The 17,282-nt window shown below is 47.3% G+C and overlaps 6 protein-coding genes across 6 annotated transcripts; 3 read left to right on the top strand and 3 right to left on the bottom strand.

Moving 5' to 3' along the window:
* Nucleotides 1–484: 484 nt before the first annotated feature.
* On the bottom strand, nt 485–1,087 carry FSUBG_13870 (WSC domain protein; the record flags this gene model as incomplete). The annotated part of the gene is made up of 1 exon (XM_036678806.1): nt 485–1,087. The coding sequence occupies one exon, from the start codon at nt 1,085–1,087 to the stop codon at nt 485–487; it is 603 nt and encodes a 200-aa protein (XP_036530672.1).
* Nucleotides 1,088–1,124: 37 nt separating this feature from the next.
* FSUBG_13869 (uncharacterized protein) lies at nt 1,125–2,255 on the top strand (the record flags this gene model as incomplete). The annotated part of the gene is made up of 1 exon (XM_036678804.1): nt 1,125–2,255. The coding sequence occupies one exon, from the start codon at nt 1,125–1,127 to the stop codon at nt 2,253–2,255; it is 1,131 nt and encodes a 376-aa protein (XP_036530671.1).
* Nucleotides 2,256–2,384: 129 nt separating this feature from the next.
* On the bottom strand, nt 2,385–5,865 carry FSUBG_13868 (WSC domain protein; the record flags this gene model as incomplete). The annotated part of the gene is made up of 4 exons (XM_036678803.1): nt 2,385–2,420; nt 2,487–4,495; nt 4,543–5,702; nt 5,753–5,865. The coding sequence occupies 4 exons, from the start codon at nt 5,863–5,865 to the stop codon at nt 2,385–2,387; spliced, it is 3,318 nt and encodes a 1,105-aa protein (XP_036530670.1).
* A 2,550-nt stretch (nt 5,866–8,415) lies between these two features.
* On the top strand, nt 8,416–9,636 carry FSUBG_13867 (TOL; the record flags this gene model as incomplete). Its single annotated transcript, XM_036678802.1, has 1 exon — nt 8,416–9,636. The coding sequence occupies one exon, from the start codon at nt 8,416–8,418 to the stop codon at nt 9,634–9,636; it is 1,221 nt and encodes a 406-aa protein (XP_036530669.1).
* Nucleotides 9,637–9,756: 120 nt separating this feature from the next.
* FSUBG_13866 (early growth response 1-B) lies at nt 9,757–13,001 on the bottom strand (the record flags this gene model as incomplete). Its single annotated transcript, XM_036678801.1, has 8 exons — nt 9,757–10,729; nt 10,786–11,064; nt 11,110–11,227; nt 11,284–11,919; nt 11,976–12,266; nt 12,315–12,428; nt 12,478–12,676; nt 12,726–13,001. The coding sequence occupies 8 exons, from the start codon at nt 12,999–13,001 to the stop codon at nt 9,757–9,759; spliced, it is 2,886 nt and encodes a 961-aa protein (XP_036530668.1).
* A 511-nt stretch (nt 13,002–13,512) lies between these two features.
* FSUBG_13865 (helicase-like transcription factor) lies at nt 13,513–16,979 on the top strand (the record flags this gene model as incomplete). Its single annotated transcript, XM_036678800.1, has 10 exons — nt 13,513–13,748; nt 13,799–14,090; nt 14,151–14,767; nt 14,822–15,153; nt 15,204–15,237; nt 15,286–15,473; nt 15,531–16,431; nt 16,479–16,664; nt 16,771–16,864; nt 16,911–16,979. 10 exons carry the CDS (start codon nt 13,513–13,515, stop codon nt 16,977–16,979), a joined length of 2,949 nt encoding a protein of 982 aa, XP_036530667.1.
* Nucleotides 16,980–17,282: the final 303 nt, after the last annotated feature.

Here is a 17,282-nt window from a genome sequence, read left to right as displayed (position 1 = left end):
AGACATCAGCATTTGTCAGCTCGTCTTGGGATTGACCCGAAGGGCGTTAGGGCGTTCAAGAGGATAGAAGATAGGTTGAAAGATCATGAGTTTATTGTCGGAAATGCGTTGACTGTCGTGGACTTCAATGTCTACATTTTTGCGCGATGGGCACATGAGGTTGAGATTGATCTGAAGAAAGAGTATAGCCATTATTATGAGCATGTTAGAAAGATTGAGAGGATGGACGGTGTTAAGGAAGCTGTTGGAAACGAGGGACTCAAGTTTGCATTTCCCTAGACTACATCCGTCACTGCTGAGGGACGTGACGACTACAACTTGACGCCTACATAACCCGTGGCTTGAACTCATCAATAGCGGGCTTTCAATTGAGGATATAGGACGTCTCAAAATGAAGAGGGAACTTTATAGGGAATGTAGATATATGCAGGCTATTGTCTAGATGAACTTAACTCCAATTACCAAAACTCATACCCTATCCACCTCAAAATCCCTTCGCATGTCGCCTTTTATGCTTCTTCAAAAATGCCAAAGCCGAAGACTTGTTGATATACAGATTCATCCTCGCCAACCCACCACAGTACGCAAGATTATTTCCAGGACAGCCGATGTTACAATCCGTCATAGAAACATTCTTGCCCTGACCAAAAGAAGGGAGAAGACCTTGCAAATTGATGGTGTTGCCGCACCAACACTCACGACCATTCTCGACACCAGCGTATTTATACATCCAGCATTTCTCAAGACATGTATCAATCGTCATGGAGTTACCATTGCTCATGACAAGTTGAGGAAGCAAACGACCGAGGAAAGGCTCCGAGACGCACGAGTAGCTGGTGAAGTTCTTGTTACCCTGGTCCACAGATGGAGTTGTAGTAGTCTTAGCCCCAGCCTTGTAAAGCTGTAAGCGAAGCGTGCCACCGCAATAGTCCGTCTTGTCACCTGCGCAAGTAGCAGAGCAGTCCTTTTGGTTGAGGGCTTGATAACTTCCGAAATTGAGCTGATTCCCACAGTAGCACTCTCGACTGTTCTCGGTACCGAAGTAAGTGAAGCCACTACAGAAGCTGGCGCAGCTTTCGAGGGTCATGTCATCGCTGGCGGTGGCCTTGGAGTTGAGGGCGCGAATGAGGAAACCTTCTGTCCAGCAGCCTTGGAAAGCCCATGTTCCAACTGTGTCGGAGATTGAAGGGCCTGTTGCGGTTGGCTTGACTGATGTTGAGGTGGTGCTGGTAGTGGTAGAGGACGCTCTTGAGGTTGTGGAGCTACTGGTGGTTGAAGTGCTAGAGCTAGTGGCAGTCGTAGAACTGGCCCGCGATGTCGTGCTAGAAGTCGCCGATGTAGATGAGGTGGACGAGCTTGTAGTTGAGGACGCCGTTGATGAAGATGCAGCGGAAGTTGAACGGGATGTTATGGTAGCAGATGTGACGCTGGACACGGAAGAAACACCAGCTGGGCCTCCCGCAACCAAAGAACTCAATGAAGAGACACCCGAGGCACCTGATGATACCGTGCTTGATGAGGGGCGACTGACCATGGAAGACGTCGTCGCTGATGATAGCGCACTAGAAGAGGGGGCGCTCGAAACGCTAGAAGGCAGTGTGTTTGACGAAGTCGCGCTGGTGGTTGAAGAGAGTGTAGCGAAGGTTGTCCATGTCGTCAACGAAGTACTTGGGCTTATGCCAGAAGACGACGTTGACGAAGTAGAGGCTGTAGAGCGAGAAGCAGAGCTGGTACTCGTACTGGCAGTCAAAGAAGCACTCGCTGCGCCGCTCGCGGAAGCGCTGAGAGCCGAACTACGTGAGCCCCCAGAGCTTGAGACACTTGTGGCGGCGCTGCTTGTTGCGATAGAGCTCATAGTAGATGTCGGTGCAGAGCTAGAGGCGGAAGAGGAAGCGCTGTTCAAGCCACCGGCAATGTTGTTAAACACGCCCAGCGAAGTGGTGAAAAAGCTCGTGGAGCTTGTGGATATACTGTTTGAGACAGAAACCGAGGTCGAGCTGCTGACTGAGCCTGTGCTAGTAGAAGCGCCGTTCGAGGTTGCGCTGGATACTCCCATAGAAGAACTTCCACTGCCCGAGACCAAAGATGACGAAAGCGAGGTGGTTGACGAGCTAGATGTAAGGCTACTACTGGACGATGCAATTGAAGCAGAGCTGGAAATGGAGAGGGCACCGCCCGAAGAGGTCGCTACAGAAGAGCCCACACTGCTGGTCGACGACAAAGCCCCCATTGAAGTGGGCAAGGAACTACTGTAGACTGCATTGAGTTCATAGACGTTCAGACGGCTAGGGCCACCACAGTATTCGCTCGAGTTGCCTGGTCATGTCAGTATGTCCTTTGACAAACCCAAGAGTGAGTACTCACCATTGCAAAGCATACCGCAATCAGTGATCGAAGCAGGCACTGATCCGTCCGAGAAACTATTTCCGCAGTAGCACTAAGCTCGTCAGCACATATCCATTCTCAAGGCCAGGGCCTAAACTTACCTCTCCACCATACTCGATACCAGCGTAAACGAAGTTCTCATTACTGCAAGCCTGTACACAGTTCGCAACAGTAGGCGGATTATTCCCCCTGCCGTTAGGAAGTGCTCGAGCGTTGGTAGCCTCAGTATAGCACCCAATGCTCGTGTACCCACCAACACCGGGGTTGACAGAAGGTCCTTGAGGTGTCGCAGCACTGGCACTGCTACTTGTAGTGATACTTGCATACGAACCATCCCATTGAAGCGTATCAGCGAAGAGACTGATGTAAGCTCCACTGCCATCAATGCCATTGCCACCGCAGATCTGGTTCAGACTTCCAGCACAGTCGAAGTTACAATTCTGATCGTCGACCTTTTGCGTGGGGATCTTGTTGCCTGCCCAGCATTCACTTCGGTATTGCGTTCCGCAGAATGTCAGACCTTCTGAACCACAGGCGTTGATGCACATCTCATTAGTGTTGGAGCTATTAGCATAGAGCTGGTTGGAGAGCTGACGCCCAGGATTATTCTCCTTGAAGCAGCCGACGTATTGATACCGTCCTTGACCGTTGGATAGAAGAGGAGCTGCTTGTTCAGAGACAGCGTTGCAGAAGAATTGCACTGCGCGCTTTTCGAAAGACCAGGTTGGATCGTTGGTGTTCATAGTCCATTGCGCGGTGCCGTTGTAAGATGGGAGGTTCCACTGGCTTTTGGGGACGGTGCAGGTCAATGTTGCTGTTTGGCTTTGACCTGGTGCGATGAGTGTTCCTTCGGCGAGATCAATCTGGTTGGCGGATTTGATGATGCCTGGGACGCCGAAGGGTGGTTTTGAGACTGTGAGGCCGAGTTTGACACCACCGGGAGCAGCGGTGTTTGAAATGCGGAACTTGAGAGATCGAGATGTATTTTCTGTGACGTTTCCGAATGTGAAGGGATTGTTGGGATCGTACTTGACCCATCCGCTACCATCTGGTGTTTGGAACTCGAGAAGAGCGGTTGGAGGATCGCCAGCGGCAGCAGACAAAGACACTGTAGCATTGCCTCCGGTGGTGACGAACTTGACCCAAGCTGTGTAATTACCAGTAACCGAAGTATCTGGCTTGACAGAGATAGCAGTGTCGTTTCCTCCAGGGACAGTGCTTGGGATACCAGCCAGTGTGAACTTACCAACACTGAGGCTACCCGTGCCGGACCAGGTGGTGAATGGGCCGGATGAAGAGGTATTTGAGTACAGAACTGAAGAGACCTGCAGATCGCCAGATCCATCGTTGCCGATAAGAACACTCTGAGCTTCAGCTTGAGTACCAGTGACGAGACCGGTGAACACCACCGCTTTTGGGCTGACGTCCAACAACGCATTTGAACTCTTGCCTACGCCCGTGAGCCTGACCTTGACAGATTTGCTGTACGATGCGTCCGAAACGCCTGAAGTCTGAATATTGATAGTAGTGCCCAATCTCCCAACACTCTTGGGGACGAACTGCGCCGCGAACTGGAACGTATCACCCGCAGACATCGACAGCGGCAGACTCGGCGTCTGACTGATGTTATAGTTCGTCCCATCCGCAAGCGCAACACCTGTAACGCTCAGATCTAAACCCGCCGTACAATTAACAAGCTGCACACCACTCCCCTGAAAATCCACAGTCCCAAAGTCGATTGAGCTCGTACAATTAAGCGGAAACTTATTCGTTGACCCAAGACCATAAAAGTATCCCACCGTCGTGCCGATATACGCCATCCCATCACCGAACACAGGTCTGCTGAACTTGGTAATACCCACAATGGTGAAGTTTCGAATGACGTTGAGGTAGCCGTTCTGCGGAACCGCGTCGTAGATTTTGAAGTTTGTGTTTTGGACGTCGGATACCCAGAGGAGACCTGTGCCTTCTTGGTTGTTGAGGGACGTTGTTGTGCCGTGGCTTACGCCGAGGATGTAAGCGTTGTTGGTGGGGGAGTCGGCAACTTTGGTGAAGTAGGGTGTGTTATTGAGACAGGAGAATTTAAAGACGTGCGTTGGGTATTGAATCACTAAATTTGTCAGCGCGAATTGTAGAGTGAGGCTTTGATGGGCGTACCGTTGATGTAGATGTAGCCTCCCTCGAGAGGATAAACACCAGCACCCGCATACACAGAATTCTCATTCTGAAATGTCTGGATGACTCTATCCTTGGAGTTAGGACCATTGCGATAACCACCAAGATCATCAAGATTAAGCCAATACGTCTTTCCAGATTTGCCCGTAACAATACCCATCCTCTTAATATCACCGCACGAGAATTGACTCGGCAGAATCTCAAGCGGACTCGTCCCCAGATCCTTATCCGCACCGTCAAGCTCCTGCTTCTCAAAGGGCATGAAGAAATCCACAATCGAGAGGGTACCATCACTGTTGATGGACATGTGAACAGCCGCTTGCTCCATCGCAGTCGGGGGTGTGAAGCCATTAACGGGAATGGTGGACAGTTGAGAAGCGTAGCCGTTTCCAGTGGCGAAGAACATTGATCCTGCGTCGTCGGAGGCAAGACCACCGCCAGATTGCCATATTCCTGCGCCGGAAATGTTGCTGCTTACGCCGAGACCTTCGGAGGCCCAGTGCTCGACGATTTGGCCGGTGGTTTTGTCCCAGCCCATGATCCAGCCGGTGAAATTATACTGCACACAATGCGATGCGAAGCCAGCGTAGACGTATTGTCCTGTGTGGAGTAGTCCAGGTCGCTGGTGGTGAATGCCGCCCGTGAACATCCTCTCCGGATTGTTCCTCGCAATCGTGCCTTCAAGATCAACGGGGAAGTTCTGTCGCTCTGAAAGATCATTTACGTTGATAGCATGGATCTTGTACCTTCCGGCCGGTCTTCCCTGGGGAACTTGACCCGCATTCTGGTTGACATAAGTCTTTGACGTGATATACCACGTATCTGTATCGGGATCTATAACACCAGTCGCTGTGACGCCAACAGTAGGGTTGACATCAACACAGCCGTCCAAATCAGCAGTAAGGAACGGAATGCCAATGTTGCGCGATGCAAGAATCACGCCAGTCTTTGCATCAAGTTTATAAATATTATTCTGAGTCGTCGCGAGATAAACATATTGCGTTGTTCCGTCTGAAGGAGTGTAGACGAGGGGTTGAGAGAAGATCTGTTCTGCGGCGCCAACGTATTTTCCAGGGAGGGCTGTTTTGAAGACGATGTCGAATTGAGGGCTTCCTACGATTGCGGGATCCATGTTATGGTTACTGAGATGTGAGTCAGTGTGAGTGAGTGAGAGGGAAAGTAGGAATTGTACGTTTGGTAGCCTGTTCGGGAGTTGTCGCCTCCCCAGGTGATGGTATCTGTCGATGCGAGACCGCATGTTAGGCCAACCAGGGCCGATAGAATGAGTGTGAGTAGCAGCTTCATGTTGAAAGGAATGGTGAAGCGCAAAAATTGAGTGAATGAATGAATGACGAGATCAAAAACGCTCCCCTAGGGACGTTGCGCGATGGCAAAGCTCGTTCTATATACCCTCTCCCCACCAACCCTCGCCCAAGGCCATCCCGAAGTCCAGATCGCCATCAAGCTTCAATTCAACCGTCTTGGCTCGTTCGCTCCGACTCTTCGGATTACTTCACGGTTTGGACATGCCGATGCGCCGTTAACCTTTCGGCAGGCTGTCCAGACAGGAGATGGGACGTCGCGCCACGAGTCGAATACATTCCAGGCATGATGCAAACTCTAACAATTGTCGGTCTGTGGCTTTATGGTGTTGTGTTAGGGCGAAGCCACAGGGGAACGAGGCTGTTGATGATGCCACTTCTGGTGTGTCTAGACTATTTGCGGTAGAAGTAGTGGCGACAATGGCTTTGTTCCTGATCGCCGTGTGGGGAATGGTGCCTTTCCAGATCCGATTGTGCCAGACCCTGAGATGGATCGGCCTGAAAGAAGTGTCGAGAACTGAGTTGTCTGGAATGTTGCAGTCTTTAGTGTATGGCTGAAATATTAGTGGTCTTGTGCCTAACTGACACTGGACACTAGAGATAACATATCCCTATTCATAAAGAGGGTTTGTGTATACAGAGAGTGCCTTATTTCTGTGTCTTATTTCCGCTCAATGTAGCGATGTGGATCTTCACTGCAGTTCTAGTCAATGCAGACCCTTTTTTAATAAGTAACTAACAGCATTTAGCCTTATGCTGGTGCCCTGAAGTGCAACTACTCGTAATCTGTATTCTGATTTCGACGTGGCTCAAAAACTTGCGCTCTAAATCGGCTGTAGTAAGCGATATATCGGAAATGGTCATCATCGCGACTGGTCCAACCTTTAGTCAAGTTATAAATGTAAGCTAGGATCCGAAAGCCTTCGTCTTGTGCCTGTGTAAAGCGTCTCAGTCGGTGCGCTCGCCAACTGACCTTTACGAGTTCATAATCCATGAAGGCGAACTGGTTTGTGTGGCTATCAAAGCCTAGGCTCTTACGGATACTTAGGTGATATTATGATGCCTATTTACATCAAATTATCCTGTGATGTTTTCCTTTTGTGCTTTTGACTAGACTTGATCAATTCATTCTAAAATACAGAGTACTGAAAACCATAGCTAAAAAGAAAAAAGAAAAAAAGAAAGGTAGCCAATTTAGTATGATCTTGAGTCAGGGTAGGTCGAATTTGACTTGGAATCTCAGAGGGATGTTTGTGTATTGACTGTGACTACTGTAGCTAAGTCTCAGAAAGATCCTGAGACCAATCAGCATACTTTCACTGCAATTTCAACACATCTCGATGCCCGATGCCCGATGCCCGATGCCCCGCTCCCCTCAGCAAGATGAGACTTTGAGGCCTTCTACTTTCACTGCATTTTTAACACATCTCGATACCCCGCTCCCCTCCCGGCTCTGGGCAACATTTGAGGCCTTCTATCCGTACTTTCACTGCAATTTTAACAAACTGCGTGGGCTGCCTAGGGGAGTTAAAAAACCCTAGAGCCTTGACGCTAAGAGACGGAAGCCTTTCAGTAATTTAAGAATAAGCTTAGGAGACTTTGTAGTGAGCTTGGCTTCGTCGTCTTAAGCACCGAGTTTTCTTGCTCCCCAAGGACAGACTTTCGGAAGCAGTGTTTGACTGACTTGTTGAAATCAGAAATTTTCTTATGTAAGCCACCCATCACTTTCAACCGGATGCCCAAGGGTCTTTGTTAGGCAGTATCGACTGCACGAAGACTTGATCTTTACATTTATCATATCAGACAAGGAGAACCTAAGCTAGAAATGGAGAGGACTCACGATACGGATTACGTCGGCCTGCCACCACTTAAAAGAGCGCGGATGCAAGGGCCTGGAATTCGATGCGATGCCTGTACACGCTTATTTTCCCAACAAGGGCTACACGATCTGAACTGTTCTTCTGGTTTCGCCCATAAAACGCGACAGGGTCTTACAAGTTCAGCCAGAGCCGGCTGTAACCTATGCAAGTTTATTTATGAGGTTGCCTCCAAGGAATTCAGATACCATGTCTGGAAGGAAGAGGGGCTGCTACGTTTCTGGAACTCGAAATCGGATACAGGAGGCAAAAGCTCCCATATCAATGCCTTAGCTGGTCGCGTGAACGGCACTGTCGGAAGCATCACGCTCTATCCTTTTGTCGAAAAAGGTTCAGGATCTGGCTCCCTCTCATGTTGTCTGTTCTAATATAAGTTACTAGGTGATCCCCTCTCCAAATTGATAATACGAAGGCCACTACGCAGGGACGTTTCAAGTCCAGAAGTTTATTCGTCCGCCAAGAAGTTGATAGAGGCTTGTCTGAGAACAGATGCACCGAGTCAGGGTCATCAAAAGTGCCGGTACTCAAGAGATATCGTCCTTCCTACCCGTGTAATAAAAGTCAGTGATCAGACTGCACGGATACAGATCAATCAGACAGAAACTCGAGGAAGTTACCTTGCCCTGAGCTACTGTTGGGGCAAGCCGGATCCTCAAATGCAAAGTCGGTTGTCAGAACTACGTCTGAATAACGAGCATGATTTGAAACAGGAGATCGAAGTTGAAGAGTTGGAGCAGTCTGTCCGAGATGCGATTCGCATTACCAGGGAACTGGGATTCACCTATCTTTGGGTGGATAGACTGTGCATCATTCAAAACTGTCCCCAAGACAAGGCGAACGAAATTGCGAAGATGGCAACAACGTACAAGAACGCTGCAATCACTCTGGCGGCTGGGACTGCGGAAAGAGCATGTGACGGATTTTTGGGAAGGGTGCCTGATAAAAACCCTGCGTATTTGCCTGAACACAAATTCGACATAACGATGGAGGACGGTTACACTGGGACTGTTTATCTGTCTAAAAGCCCGTATCAGCCCAATCATCCGCTTGACAAGAGGGGCTGGACTCTTCAGGAGTATATGCTATCATCCCGGATGCTCATTTTCTCAGACTATCAACTCCTTTGGCAATGTCAGGAGGTTGAGCTACAAAGCGTCACTGGAACCAATGCAGGTATAGAGTATCAACAGGATCTTGAGTGGTTGCCATGGTCTTCCTTTATCGACGAGGGAGAGCCGTTCTATGGTACACACGATTCAGAGAAACTGTATCTCTGGAAAACTGTAATTATGCAGTATACACGAAGAGAACTAAAAGAATCCGAAGATAGACTGCCAGCAGTCACTGGTATCACAACTGAGTTACAAAAGGTCTGGCGGGACTCACATATCTACGGTCACTGGGAGCGGTGGTTCATCCAACTACTTGCATGGAACAAGCCTGAAAAGGATAGAGTCGAGGTCAGATATACCAAGAGAGCCCCCAGTTGGTCCTGGGTTTCAGTCGATGGGGGGATTCGATACGAAGATCCATTTCAAGTGGAGGACGCGAAAGTCAAGATACTCACGGCGGCCAAGGTAAGGCTGCGGTGCCGAATACTTCAATTTAGCGACATAGAACTTCCTAAGCGGCACACGCTATCAACTAGGCTTGACCTTGTTGAGTCAGCCTTGGGTATAGAATTCGCGGGGAGAAAATGCGAGTATCTTCTCTTGGGTAAAGCCATCCACTATGATGAAGAAACTGGAGTGGCTTTGATGATTCTAAAGACACCTGCTGGGACTTATAGAAGAGTCGGTTTAGCTCTGTTTGAAGATATGGAAGTTTGGGCCAGTGTCAAGTTTCAGGAGGTCGATCTGGAGCCGAAGGAAAAGTAGTACATCATTCCAAGTATTTATACCTATCTGACGTTTCCAAGCATTTCTGGTCTTTGCTTTTGTCTTGGGTACAAGCGTCTTTTAAATTCTTAACCTAATCACAGCATCCCGACCTCTGAATCAATATCCATTCTTTTCGTGTATCTTCTCATGTCTTCGACAGTCATTCACTCTGACGAAAGTCTTGTGGCAAGTGTTGCAAGCGTAAGGCCTGTCCCCAAAATGGCTTCGTTTATGGGCTTTGAGATTGATGTTTCTCGTGAAGGTCTTACCACAGATCTCGCAAGAAAATCTCCCGGGGACCTGTCGGCGACTTAAGGCCTCAAAGATGGCTCCTCCTTCTCTGAGGTCTTGATGGTAAGTATTGACGTGTCGCTCCCTATCCTTGTTACTGCTGAAGCCGAAAGGAGCCGCATTGCAGAATACAGGGCATTGGAAAGGCTTCTCATGCCGCTTTCCGTGTTGGTCTCGGTCGCCCTTCACTTTATAGCCGATGTGAAAGAAAGGGCAGAGTGTCCGATTGCACTTAAAGAGTTTTGAGCCATAATAGTCCTCAATCGTGTCCTCGTCACCGGACCTTTGGCCCGGAAGAAATCTTTCAAGCTCCATTCTATTATGTTTGAGGCCATTCTCGATTTGTTTCATGCCAATGGTGTTAAGTGTTGCGTAATCACCTCGTTGGTGAGTGTATATGTGGTTCCATACCAAATGAAGGTCCTGGTAAAGTTGCAAATTGATGAATTTTACTAGGTGATCCTCAACCAAGTCAGTGTGTTTGGCAGATGTTAGATCCGCCCTATGGGTATCGACGAAATGCTTTAGAGCAGAAGCAAAGTCCGCAGCAACTTTTAAAAACCTCCCTGTTGTGAACACTTCACTACAGTCTCGGATCAAAACGTCGAGATGACAAAACCACTGGGAACAAGCATAGTCTTGAAAAGAGAACCATCCCAATTTCGCATCATGGCTTCTTTGATGCGATGTATAGCTGCCGTCCCCGGTGAAGCATGGGAGGGTCAAGTATCTGAGGCATATAGTCGTCAGCTGGCACTGGACCTGCTTCTCGCTGATATGCTTGTTATCAATGATGTATCTGGAAGTCCCGTGTAGTGTTAGCCTTGAAATTGCCATATTTTGATCAAGACCGACCTTCGTGCAGTTGAATGGATGAGGTGAATATGACCTCCGTCGAGGACACGGACGATGGAGCCGAGGTATTTCTCCATATCGTGTCGTAGCATGTTATTCTCAAAATCAATCTTGAGTTGCTCCGGGTTGAAGCATGTGATGGCTTGCATCTCATGCCATCTGAGTGGTCTCTTGGCGCAAATGAGCCACCCAAAGAGTAGTTTCGATTTCTCCCATCTCTCATTTCCTCCTGCCAGTTTCGCAAGACGATTCCTGACGCATTCGAGCAATCTTTCGTATCTTAAGTAAATTAGTCAAAGTTTCGTGACAGATCTGAGAGCTTACATGTTTCCAAGCTCCTTTGGTATCATCCCTCCTGATTCTCTGAGTAGGGTGAGCAAGCCACCTTTCGTATCTTGCTGCAACAGCAATTCAATGGCCAAGTTTGCGTAGAGAAATGAGTCTAAAAAGCTATATTAGCCAAGAAACTTCCCTAATATGATTTTGATGTGTAAAAACCTTGACTTTGACGACAAATTATCCGCTCAACATCCGATTTATCAGCTTCAGAAAGACTGAAGCCAATACTGTGAGTTGATTTGGAAAATTCTGGAAGTCTTTTCTGCACAAAAGCTTTGATATCGTCATGATTATCCTCAGGTCTAAGTGTTATGCCGATGCAGTCGTCTCCAGGTATATGCTTTTTGGTATCAAGTGTTTCTCGACCAATGAAAAGGACTCTCAGGTGTCCCAATTTGATTTGCGTATCATATGTCGAGACCAGATCCTTGAAGAACTTGGCAGTTTGCTGGATCTCGACTCCATCGCACTCGTCCATACCATCTATCACGATGTAGTGTCTTGTAGAGAATTCGATAAAGGTCTTGATGAGCTTTTGAGCACGCTCTGCATCTATGGGGTTGGAGCCACTACTTGTGGCCTTTTCCTGATAGCAAAGTGGGATTATATAATCCTCAGCCTCCACCATTTGTAGGAGAATACCTTTCAGAATATCAAGGTGGTTTCTGAGCTCACTGTTGTCTTCCCGGCAGTAGAAATAACAGGTCTTGCTTCCGTCTGGAAATGAGGGCATCGTGTTCTGAAGTTTGGATGATTTCAGTTCATCGACGATCAAGGATGCAAGCACCGTTTTACCTGAATTATTAGCAAGCTGTGAGATCCCTAATACCAAGTTCTGTCGGAGTAGTTACCACATCCGACGTTCCCATGCAACCATATGGCTGAATGAGGAGGGTCTTCTTCACCCATCCACTCCGAGATAGCGCTATAGTTTCGGAAAAGCCAACGACCGCTATTAGGACAGATCGCCATATCACGGAACTCTTTTTGCAGCCTTGGCATCTTCGCAGAAGGAGTGATCCATTCCATTGTCTCTTGCCTTCTTTTATTCTTTCGGGCTTTTTCCTTCATCTCGAAATCATCCCAGTCTGACTCAATCCCCAAGGAGTACTTCTGGAAAGCCTCACGAGGGGCACGATAGTCTTTGGAGTTGAATCAGATTCTGGACTTCCTGTGATTTGAGAACTCACCTTGTGTAGAACTGTGTTCTTTGATGAACTTAGCGTGTGAGCCTAGAGAATGGGATAGGGTTGAAAATAAGTCATTTGCGTCATCCCAGACAGGCTTCTGAAGATTGTGCCATACTTGGATAGGTCAGTTGAGTGAGATTCGTCCACACAAAGGATATCTTACACTTCGAGGTTAGTGAGAAAAGCCTGTATGCTGTGGAATGAAACCGCTGTACATCATGATAGATATTGACTATACATTCAATAGCATCCGGAAACCCTTGAAAGAGCTGTTGGAACTGGGTCAAAGGCAAGAGCTGTGCTCCAAGAAGTCCGTAAACCTTGAGCATTCCGTTAAAAGCCTTATCAGAAGTGTTGGAAACCTGCCATCCCTTAGTTGAGCCCTGGACATGAATCGTAATCAATGACTACCTTGAGAAAGAACGTAATAGAGCCCCAAATGAGTGACATTACCCCTTTGGTTCCAGGAAACCCAAGGTACAAGAGGACTCTCTCGAGTTCTTCCATCCCGTCAAGAAACATCCGAAGCCGATTCATATCCATCATGTTGTGTGTATTATCTCGCAACGATTGAATATCCCGGATTTCTTTTCGCATGTCTCCACTAGTCGCGATTTCGAACTCTTCTTCGTGGCGGGGTTTCAGAGATCTCCTGAATCCATCCGCTAATTCATAAAGCCGGTCCATCGTGATGAGCAATTGAGTGACAGTGGCTAAAGCCTTGGAGATCTAGCCTTGATATACCACTGTGGCAATGAGAAATACAGGGCCGCTAGTAGTGACTCGGAGGGAATCGGCTGCACAGGACCCGCTAGCCGTGAAGGATTCAAGAGGCAACCCAGCTGCAGAATTTGAGGGGATCCTCAAAATCGCCTTGCTGAAAGCCTTGAATGGCGGTGTTGCATTTTCAAGCCTTACCATCCAATCGCTGGGTAACACAACCGCAGAGCGAACCAGTTATGATGGTATGGCTGCCTTGTTGGCCAAGCGAGCTGCATTTGGCTGAAAAGAGAGGTTCTGATTCGACGTTGGGTCACCATTCCAGGGATATCCTGCATGAAACACACGCTTACGCAGCCTGATTCTTGTATTTTCCGTGACAGCAGAAACTTTGCCGTCAAAGTTCTCATAGTTCAACATTGCTTGATTCACAATCAGGTAATTTCAATCGCGCCGAGTAAATCAAATTATCGGCAACATGTCTAACTTGCGGGATCTTCTCAATCCCGTAGGTATCGACAGGCACCGTATGTCCCACTCAAGCAACGAGCTGGAAGCACAGCAAGACCAAGATCATTCCATGGTCGATGTCCCTACTTCTCAGGAGCTCGACATCAATGGAGCGGTTGATGAGAGCTCGCAAGCCTTTTGGGGCGCTCTAAATGGAGACTTTAACGACAATTACCTCCAGTCCAATCTTGTAAACACTCTAAGGTAGGCAGCCATCTATATCAATTCAACGCATCGCTGAAGATAGAAAACAGCAATCCTTCATTCCCAGAACATGATATCTCTACACACTACTATACTGAAAACAATACTCTGGATATTGATCCACAACTTGGAATAGATCTTGATATGGACTTGGATATGAACAGTTTTCAGATGGCACCTCGTCCAGATGAACAAGAAAACAACCCTTCGAATGTGTCAACTACACTTGAAAGCTCTCGAGAAGGGTCAGCTATCACACCAGAAGTTTCTGTGCTAAGTCGGTCAAATGTAACACCTATAACATTATCGGGCGATGACGACGTCATAGTCCAATACGGCATGGTAATTACACGCGCCCTCGATGAAGTTACAAAGTAATGAATCAACACTCATTTTTCTTAGCTTCACAACATCGAAGTGAAATTGGTGCCTGGCGACATGTCATCCATAGATAAGAGACTGACAGCAGAGGCCTCGGCTTATCAGCACTTTACATCAACGGAATATCAGAAACAACTAATGCTTCGTTTTCCTAGTGATGGGACGCACTTCGGTCATCTCCCTTTAGCGGCAGGCCAGACTCTCCTACCTCTGATAGTGCAACCATCAGTCGATATTGAACCGCTAGCTCTAACATACGATCTGAGAGAGGTCATAAGCCGCGCAAACAAACCCGCAGATGCTAGGGTGAAAGTCGACATAAATATCTATGGTCCACGGTCTAGGGCGTTGGATATTGGCAGAATACTTTCTGATGGAAGGCTGTGGCTTCAGAGATCTAGCCACGGAAGATATGGCATTGCTTATGAGAATCCGCACTTCTTGAACATTAACGTCCAAGATACCGGAATCGATGAAGTCCAGAATACGCAACATGCTTCTAATGATGGTGCCCCGAAGAAAGTGAGCAAGGAAGATCAACTTCGGAAGATGGTAGATGAGGTCTATAAGACAGTCGGGAACAGCCGCGAACTTGAGATGGTTGAAGGTGGTGACAGAGTGACCCGACAGCTGTTAAGGTAACCTATTAAAACTTAAGCGTCTAGTTGACCTCAGCGCTAATCACTCAATAGGCATCAGAAAGAAGCCCTAGGTTTCATGCTCGAGAGAGAGTCGGGGCACATCAACGAGAAGTACAGACTTTGGGAAGAGATCGAGCATAGGGATGGAAAGGTACAATATCGACACAGAATCACCAAGAGGCGCAAGGATGTACGGCCAGAGGAGAAAGGCGGCGGTATTCTGGCCGACGACATGGGAATGGGAAAATCACTTTCCATTCTCGCCTTGATCATGAAGACTCTTGACAATGGTCAAGAGTGGGCGGAGGAGAGAAATGCGAAGCACAAAAGCAGGAGATCTCTCAAATTCTCTCGGTCTACTCTAGTTGTAGTCTCAGCAGCCTGTGAGTCACTTCCCATCGTCGGCCTTGTTTCAGCTACTTATAGAACTCAGTATTGGTCGATGAGTGGATAAACGAGGTTCAGAAGTAAGTGTCTCGAAACCTTACTCGTAAGGCACTTCTGACTCTGGCTAGGCACCTACAAAATGGTATTAAAGTGGTTAAGTACCATGGGGAAAAGAGACCGAAGACCGTCGAGGAGCTCGAAGAGACTGATATCGTAGTAACAACATATCATACACTCACTGCCGAGTATTCAGCAGGGAAAGGAAAGAATTCGCCGCTATACCAGTTAGGCTGGTATCGAATAGTCCTCGACGAAGGTAAGCCATCCTTCTGTAGTTCTGATCAAGATATCTAGCTAACCGGAAACCTTTGAGCTCATATCATCCGTCGTCCATCCACAAATTTCTTCCAGGCTTGTGAATATCTCCATGCTGAGTCTCGATGGTGCCTCTCCGGGACGCCCATCCAAAACAAGCTCGCCGATATTGGCTCACTATTCCGCTTCATACGTGCCGAGCCATTTGATAAGGCATCCGAATTTAGGAAGTGGATCGAAACACCATTTGAGAACTCATTCGAGGACCCTGAGCTCGTAAGTGATCGCCTAGTCCTCCTCCTTGAAGCACTGTGTCTTCGCCGAACTCGAGAAGTCCTCAACTTGCCCAAAACAAGGCAGTTTGTCCGGCATTTAGAATTCAGTCCACACGAGCGAGATCAATACGATAAAACAAAGGCTGTTATTCTACGAAACATGGAGCATCGCATGGGAGAAGTCAAAAAGAGCTCCCAGTTCGGCATGTTCCAGATGTGGCTTCAGCTGAGAATTGTCTGTAACCATGGAACATATCAAAAGCTCTTCTCCTGGCATCGAAGAAGCCTTTTGGAAGAACGAGAGGCTATAGTTGGAACTGCTGGTCAATATGGCGAGATTTCCTGCGCGGGATGTGAGCAGCCGATGCCGGTATTGGGATGCGACTTGACGGAAAGAATGTTTGATGACCCATGTTCACATGTTCTTTGTTCGAAATGCATTGAGGAGTCTAGTCTGGCCCTACCTGAGACTAAAAACCCATGCCCGATCTGCTTCAGATGGTACAAAAAGCCTTCAAACCCTCCGGATGAAGGAACTTTGGGACATAGTGAGAGACCGCGAAAGCGACGAAAGGCTACGGTGGTAAACGATGACCATGAGAGCTATTTCAATGAGAAAGGTTTCTCAACTAAGATACAGACTCTCGTGGAGGATATCCAGATGGATCTTTGGACCACAAAAAGGTAAGTCAGCCTTGGATTCCACGTTCCTTCTAACAATGCACGCACAGTATCATATTCTCTTGCTGGACCCGAACGCTGTATTTGATATCAAGGCACCTGGAACAGGCTAAGATTCCATACCTTCGACTCGACGGTGAAAGCCCATTGCGCCAACGGCAGGCTACGCTGCTTAAGTTTGAGAACGAGGATGAGATGCCTGTTCTCATTATGACAACAGGAACCGGAGCCTTTGGGTAAGTTGTATCTATTTCCAAAAAGAATGGTAGGCTAATACCATCGCGGGTTGAACTTGACTTGCGCAAACCGAATCTTCATTGCAGAACTACAATGGAATCCTAGCGTCGAGAGCCAGGCGATTTCACGAGCCATTCGCCTTGGGCAACAGAGTGAGGTTAGAGTTACAAGATATATTATCAACAACACTGTGGAAGAGGTAGGAAGTTCGATTGATATATGTAGAGCATGACTAACAGGCGCAGGACATACGGCATCAGCAGGAGTATAAGAAGCATATTGCAACACTGGGGTTCGAGGAATCAATTAATTAGATAGTATACATACTAGCCTAAGAAAGTTTTTTTTTCTCTTGTTTCAAGTAGTTTATTAATGCCCTAGTTAGTATAAAATGTACAGATTATTTACTATAAATAAAAACTATAATAAAAGTAGTTTTATTTATAGCTTTATCTATTTAAAGCGTTACTATTAAGTAGTGATAATATATATAGATTTTTTTAAATTAAAATTAATACTAAAGTTATAAAAGGCAATTAATATAAATGAAAAATTACTATATAAGTAATTTAGTATAATAAAGATATATTACTTTAATTTTAGTAATACTTTAAAAT

This window comes from Fusarium subglutinans, assembly GCF_013396075.1.
Source record: "Fusarium subglutinans strain NRRL 66333 chromosome Unknown NRRL66333_c0000414, whole genome shotgun sequence".
NCBI lineage: Eukaryota > Fungi > Ascomycota > Sordariomycetes > Hypocreales > Nectriaceae > Fusarium > Fusarium subglutinans.
Note: the sequence above shows the minus strand (reverse complement) of the source record. Positions and strands in the feature narration are given on the sequence as shown.